The following is a 7,027-nucleotide window of genomic DNA, read 5'->3' as shown; positions in this document are numbered from 1 at the left end:
GACTTAATCAATCCCGTATTCAATTCCCTTTGTCTATCGGTATGTTACTTGCCCGAGATTCGATCGTCGGTATCCAATACCTTGTTCAATCTCGTTACCGGCAAGTCACTTTACTCGTTCCGTAACACATCATCCCGTGATCAACTCCTTGGTCACATTGCGCATATGATGATGTCCTACCGAGTGGGCCCAGAGATACCTCTCCGTTTACACGGAGTGACAAATCCCAGTCTCGATCCGCATAAAACAATAGATACTTTCGGAGATACTTGTAGTGCACCTTTATAGTCACCCAGTTACGTTGTGACGTTTGATACACCCAAAGCATTCCTACGGTATCCAGGAGTTACACGATCTCATGGTCAAAGGAAGAGATACTTGACATTAGCAAAGCTCTAGCATACGAACTACACGATCTTTGTGCTATGCTTAGGATTGGGTCTTGTCCATCACATCATTCTCCTAATGATGTGATCCCGTTATCAACGACATCCAAATGTCCATAGCCAGGAAACCATGACTATCTGTTGATCACAACGAGCTAGTCGACTAGAGGCTCACTAGGGACATATTGTGGTCTATGTATTCACACGTGTATTACGATTTTCGGATAATACAGTTATAGCATGAATAAAAGACAATTATCATGAACAAGGAAATATAATAATAATACTTTTATTATTGCCTCTAGGGCATATTTCCAACAGCCGGCTGGCCACCCAATTTTACATTGATTTGTATTCAAACATATTGTGAAATAAAATAACAAGCAAAATAGTTTAGCCGCCCAAATAAATAGTATAATTTTACAAGCCAAATACAAATAAAAATATTTCACATAGTTTTGCAAACGAATAAAATAAGATACATTGTGTGATCCTAGCAAACACCGCCGAGCGCTGAAGCACGTTGATATCATTGTGTGATCCAGCCATGCCAAAGAAAGAGTGCCAGATCCAAAGATCTTGAGGCGCCACGGCCTCTAGTATGAAAGTGCAAGCCCTGACATGTCCCTTATATTGCCCTTGCCAAGAAGAAGGGCGGTTTTTCCACTCCCAGGGCATGCAGTCTATGCTGCCAAGCATCCCCGGGAAGCCCCTGCCGGCATTCATCACCAACAAATGGGTTGTATCTTCAGTTGTCGGCTCTCTCAAGTACTCAGGGCCAAACACAGCAATCACAGCCTTGCAGAACTTATATAGGGACTCTAGGCATGTAGACCCGCTCATACGGACGTACTCGTCAATGAGATCACTGGGCACTCCGCATGCAAGCATTCGGATGGCGGCAATGCAGTTCTGATAAGAGGAGAAACCAATCTTGCTGACGACATCCTGTTTGCACTTGAAGTAGCCATCATAGCCGACCACCCCCTCTCTAATACGGTTGAAAACATGCCTACTCATATGGAACCGGTGGCGGAATTTGTGATGTTTGAACAACGAGTTTGTTGTATCAAAGTAGTCCTTCCAGAGAAGGAAATGCCCGCTCTCTCAGTTACGATTCAACGCCGGAAGGTGGCCCGAAATGGAGCCACGAAACAGCGGCCGCTGGTTGTTGAGGTGGTGATGGACCAACACAGCAACCAATATCTCCTCCTCGTCGTCGGACGACGAATCATCGGAGTCGCAAAGGAAATTGTGGAAAAAGAATTCGCCGGTGGAGTCCATTTTCGTACCTTGGCAAACTGTCGAACAGCTTGCGGGCGTCGAAGAAGGAGACGACCGGCGAGGGGAGACGCGACGCTCACAGACTAGCTAGCTGCCCTGCCGGCGTCCGACGAGCGTGCCGGTCGGATGTGGCGGGAGCGGCGAGGAGTCTTCTTGGTCGCGGGCGGCTGTGCGATGGGGGAAGCGGTGGCGGGAACCAGTTTGCTCCCCGGCTACAAAACGGCGGCGGCGGGCGACGGGGGGCAGGGGCGGCGTTGCTGGACAGATGTGGAGGCGGCGGCAGCTGGAAGAGTCGCCGGCAAAAATGGGCGGCGGCATCGGTGACGGAGGAGGCGGGCGAGGGTTGCTTGTTGGCCGGAGGGGGGGTGAGAGGGGAGGCCAATGTGCCATAGACCAGCGGGCCCGAGGACAGGAGTAGGCGAGCGCGCGCGCGTCCGGCGGGAATGGGACGTCCGCGGACGAAAAACGGACGTGCATTCGTTTGGGTCGGCGCGTTGGGCCGCCTTTTCTGTCTGCGCCGACCCAAACGGACGGCCACAGACGAAATGGGTCGCCCCATTGAAGTTGCTCTTAAGGCTGGATTTGGTGACCACACATGTAAGGGCCAGTTCTTTTGAGCAGATTACGGAGAATCTCGGTCTGAAATTTTTTTAGCCAAAAGAACTTGATTGCCTCTCCAAAATCTTCAAAGAATCCTAATACAATCCAAAATCTCCAAAATAGTTGGATTTTCCCAGAATATGAGGATTTTGGCTAGTCCCTCAAAAGAAAAGAGTTAGCAGAGTGACCCTATTGCAACAGGTTATTACCACAAGAATGCCACCGAGCCCGCACGACTTGTACAGAGAAAACGAGCGCCCCTGCCTCGACGCCTCATCTGTTCGCTCGGCTCGAACTAGAGCAGGGCCAGCGCTAGGGTTCCAGCGCCGCCGCCGGGATCCACTCCCGCCGCAGCCCAGCTTCCTCCACGCCGCCGTCTGCCCCTCTGCCCTCTGCCGCAGCCGGGACGACGGGAAGCTGCCGCCGCGCCCCTCTGCACCGGCTGCCCACGGCGCCTCCGTCCCGAAGCTGCAGATCATCCAGTCCTCCACTCCTCCACGGTGAGCCATCCTCTCTCTTCCAACTCTCTCTTCTTCTTTTTTTAGCTATAAATTGGATAGATGGAAAAACTTTGTTGCGTAGATGGATGAATCGATGTGTCAATTGGATAGATGGATGGATGGATGGATTGATTGTTTAATTTGTTAGATGGATGAATGATGCCAGGTTTTTCTTGTTGATATCGTCAGTGCTATATATTGGTCCTGTTCCTAGATATTGGTACTGTGAATCTTTGCTACGATATGGAGATTTTTGTTACATTATTTAATTCTGCCTTTCAGTGCTAATGTGAGAATGGTGAATGGTAATGGTAGATGGAGAAAGTCAAAGAACCCAAAGCAAATTGGGATAGTGCTGCTCATACAATTTTTACTGAGAATGATTGCCTCCACTTTCGAACATTAGTTGTAAAATATTGTCGAATGGAATTTCAGGTTAAGATGACTTGTGCATAGGTCGAGCTTCAGTCTGATGGATTCTGACGACAAGAAGTTTGGCAAAGGTACTGCTTTTGTCAAAATGCAGAAAAGTAGCATTGGCAAGCATATTCATCTCCGCTAGGGAACTTTGCCTCTGTAATTAACTATGGATGTTTATACTACACACTATTGGAAGTTTAAAGGATTTCTCACCATTGAAGATGAAACCGACCGGTTGGGAGCATCCTCTGCTTCATTAAGCATCTACTTTACTTGATATCCTTTTTTAAGTACTGTGATGTTGCCATGCCTATTTGTGTTTGTTATCTGATATTCCCTTTGAGGGCAGGCCTAGCGCAATGGTGAAGTCCTCCCCACTTGTGCCAAGAGGTCCTGGGTTCGAACCAGCCTCTCTGCATTGCACTTTGCAGGGGTAAGACTAGGTTCCTATAATCCCTCCCCAGACCCCACCTTGTGTGGGAGCTTCTATGCACTGGGTCTGTCCTTTTTTATCTGATATTCCCTTTGTTTCTTTCTCTGTCTTTTGACCGCCCTGATTCAAGTTTTAATCAATAATAAATAATCCAATATTATGTGGGTTACTGGGTTATGTTACACATTTGATGCCATTCGACTTGTATACATAAGTACTTCTCTATTACTGTAGTTATGATTCTTATCTTGTAGCCATCAGCAAAATATTGCACAAGAAATATAGATTCGACGTTCAAACTTGGACAGTCAATCTTGGTCCTACATTTGATACCTTAAGCTGGCAGCATCTCTGGAACCGCCAAAATTTCCTCATGTTGACATTTTTTTGTCTATATGTTGAACAACGGGGTTTTCAAGTCGATGAGTCATTCTGGGGTAGCGACTCGGAAAAAGTTGAGCCTGCAGTTGTGACTAGTCGCAACTCGAGTCGCTAGTCGACACGTTTAGTCGACATTTTTTTGCGACTCATCGACTAGTCGCGCGACTCGAAAACAATGGAACAACCACATTGTCTTTTGTGCCCCCTGATAAGCTACTTTATTGGACCCTACCAGAGAAATAAGTGCCCATTGTACTTGTATGCATGAGTGTGTTTTCCTGGCATGGTTCTTGATGCGCATCCTTCTCCAAATTGCCTTGGTTATATGCAATGCTGGTAGTCCATAATATGACTCTTTCTATTTCAGGACCTAGGGAGCTCACTGGTGCTGTTGATTTAATAAGTCAGTACAAATTGGAGCCGCACCATGATTTCTTTTGCAAGAGGCCTTTGCCACTTGCAATCTCAGATACACATTACCTTCACAATGTAGTGGGGGACACTGAAATTCGGAAAGGAGAAGGAATGGAGCTAGATCAACTCGTTCAGAATGCATACTTAAGGGATAAGCCTCCTCATATTAAGCCCTTTGATATGGAAACACTGGGGCAAGCATTTCAGCTTCGAGAAACTGCTCCAGTAGATTTACCCTCTGTAAGACCATTTTTGCCATCCTACTTGCTTTATGGTGTTATATTGCATTTTCCTATCATACACTTGACAATTAAACCAATCAACAGGCTGAAAAAGGTATACCTACCATTTCGGGCAAACCGAAAAGTGAGTCCAAGGACAAAGAGAAAAAACATAAAAAGCACAAAGACAAAGATAAGGACAGGGAGCATAAGAAGCACAAACATCGACATAAGGATCGGTCTAAAGACAAAGACAAGGACAAGGATAGGAAAAAGGATAAGCATCATGAGAAGGTCGCTGCATTTTCTCTATGTTTAAAACTTCAGTATCTCCAAGTCTTACTCATCACTTAGCTATACTTTATATGTCCGCAAATTGTTCAGAAGAGGAAGCATGAGGGGACGGAGGATTCGGCAGACGTGCATAAGCACAAAAAAAGCAAGGTGATATACAATTATTATTTGCTTCCTGGTACAACAAATTTCCTTGCAGCACATTTTGTTGGTCTGTTAACATGACTTACCTATGGCAGCATAAGAGTTCCAAAACCGATGAGATGGGTAATGGACTTAGTTAGCTACAGGTTTTCTTCTTACTTCTGTTGTCAATCAATGTCATATTCTGTTAGAAGGAGGCTCAAAAGATTTCCGTCACCAGACCCGCTGCAGATCAATTGGTACGTGTTTCTTGAACTTTTATTTGCTGTTGGGTAGATGCATAAATTGATTATTTTGTATTGCTTTTCTTAATTCTTTGTCTTTCGGTGAAACATGAATTCAAATGTTTCAGATTTAAGCTGCATAGTGAGCTTGTGTTTTTAAGTCAACCTAGATTTTATTTTATTATTTGGAGCCTAAATGATGAATACTTTAACCTTTGGTGAATTATTTATTACTCATTCAAGAGAATAAGATCTGCCTTTTGCCTGACTTTGTAAATATTAGTCTCATTTGATTTTATCTGCATCTTTTTTTTGTGAACAATTTTATCTGCATCTGTACAATATATGATGTTAGGGCCGGTTGCCCTGACATTACTTTATGTCCACTGTCAGTTTTAGACCTGGGCCAATTTCATTTCTTCAGTCTCACTTGACTTGAGAAGTACAGTTAGATATTTCCTTTGATTGGCATCTCTAGTGGTATTAATATATCAGTTATGATGGGCCTGCTGACTTTCTATACTATGTGGCATGATCTGGTTAGGCCTGACTTGCATCATAAATTCATAATGTAGTCACTAGTCGTATACGGTTTGCAGTTTACCAACACTTTGACCATACCATATGGTGATTAATTGGAACACAATGAACTATTGAAAAAGATCACTCGCAGTTTACTTAGTGATGTTTCTTTCGAAATCGTCGTATGCCATTTGCAACTCTTTGACGTCTGCACCTTGTATAATCTTCACAATTATTGTCCATTTCAAATAAGATATGGAAAACACAGCCAGATGAACACCAATGGGGAGAAACATTGGCAAACAATAGGCTTTTGTTTACATCTGTGATAATCCATGACTCTTAACTCTTTACTTTTATGTGGGTGATGCAGATATCATGAATGGCAGTTTATTTGAAGGTGCTTCAGATGAACGTCTTGCCTGCTGCTAATTATGTTGTTCTTGCAGTGTGGACCATGTGAAAAATGTAACTTGTAACAAAGGGACAATCTAACTGTATTTTGCAACCTTTTGTCCCTCGCTGACTAATGGGTTGCCTTGTAGGAACATTTAGATCAGGAAATCTGAGTAGGTGTTTTTGGTGAGATAATTTTTAAGACTAGGATCAGTTAACAATTTCATTTAGATTGAACTTTTAATGAGATTAATTTAAAAGATTAGGAGATCTGGGGATAGGTGTCTTTAACGAGACATTTATCAAAGGCTAGAAGCAGTCGATTCTGTTAACCAGGCCTGTGATAAAATAGTTGATGTAGCATGAGATAATGGTAAAAAAAAAATTGTATGATATGGAAATGGAGCTTCATTCCTCGTGCTGATGAGGAAACTAGTTAATTCACCACCGCCTGGACTTGTTTCGAAGTGAAAGTAATCAAGTTAATTTGTATTGGTAGAATGACATGTCTTGTGTTTTCAAGAACATGCAAAGATGGTCAGGAATTAGACACTAAACCCTGTTTTCTCCTGGAACTGTGTAATGTTCTGCTTCTGCCCCAACTGATATACATTGGCTGTTTGGTTCTAGGCCTTGCATTGCCACACTTTGCCACACATTTTTGTCAAGCTTGCCTAAAGTTAATTAAACAAAATGAGAGCCACAAGTTGGCAAGCCTAAGAGAATTTTGCCATACTTTTTGTGTGTATGCCATGTGGGGCCCTAGTGTGGCTTGCCTAAGGTGTGCCTTGAACCACTTATCTAAGTT

At 43.9% G+C, this 7,027-nt stretch overlaps 1 protein-coding gene across 2 annotated transcripts; it reads left to right on the top strand.

Annotated features, from left to right (window-relative positions):
* Window positions 1–2,548: 2,548 nt before the first annotated feature.
* LOC119330530 (probable mediator of RNA polymerase II transcription subunit 19b) lies at window positions 2,549–6,659 on the top strand. 2 transcript variants are annotated; one of them, XM_037603644.1, is made up of 7 exons: window positions 2,549–2,770; window positions 3,206–3,273; window positions 4,372–4,658; window positions 4,745–4,933; window positions 5,024–5,083; window positions 5,173–5,316; window positions 6,197–6,659. In XM_037603644.1, the coding sequence occupies exons 2-6, from the start codon at window positions 3,243–3,245 to the stop codon at window positions 5,215–5,217; spliced, it is 612 nt and encodes a 203-aa protein (XP_037459541.1). In that variant the 5' UTR covers window positions 2,549–2,770; window positions 3,206–3,242; the 3' UTR covers window positions 5,218–5,316; window positions 6,197–6,659. The 2 variants fall into 2 exon arrangements, with proteins under 2 accessions (XP_037459541.1, XP_037459540.1); XM_037603643.1 differs by lacking the exon at window positions 6,197–6,659 and having other exon boundaries at window positions 5,024–5,316.
* The last annotated feature ends 368 nt before the right edge of the window (window positions 6,660–7,027 follow it).

This window comes from Triticum dicoccoides, chromosome 7A (assembly GCF_002162155.2).
Source record: "Triticum dicoccoides isolate Atlit2015 ecotype Zavitan chromosome 7A, WEW_v2.0, whole genome shotgun sequence".
NCBI lineage: Eukaryota > Viridiplantae > Streptophyta > Magnoliopsida > Poales > Poaceae > Triticum > Triticum dicoccoides.
Note: the sequence above shows the minus strand (reverse complement) of the source record. Positions and strands in the feature narration are given on the sequence as shown.

What these genes read in the sequence shown, in the direction of transcription:
- LOC119330530 (XM_037603643.1), top strand. Translation starts at nt 3,243, where the DNA reads ATGGATTCTGACGACAAGAAGTTTGGCAAAG. An exon ending in CGACAAGAAGTTTGGCAAAG is followed by an intron (nt 3,274 to 4,371) that starts GTACTGCTTTTG and finishes TTTCTATTTCAG; the next exon opens with GACCTAGGGAGCTCACTGGT. An exon ending in CTCCAGTAGATTTACCCTCT is followed by an intron (nt 4,659 to 4,744) that starts GTAAGACCATTT and finishes ACCAATCAACAG; the next exon opens with GCTGAAAAAGGTATACCTAC.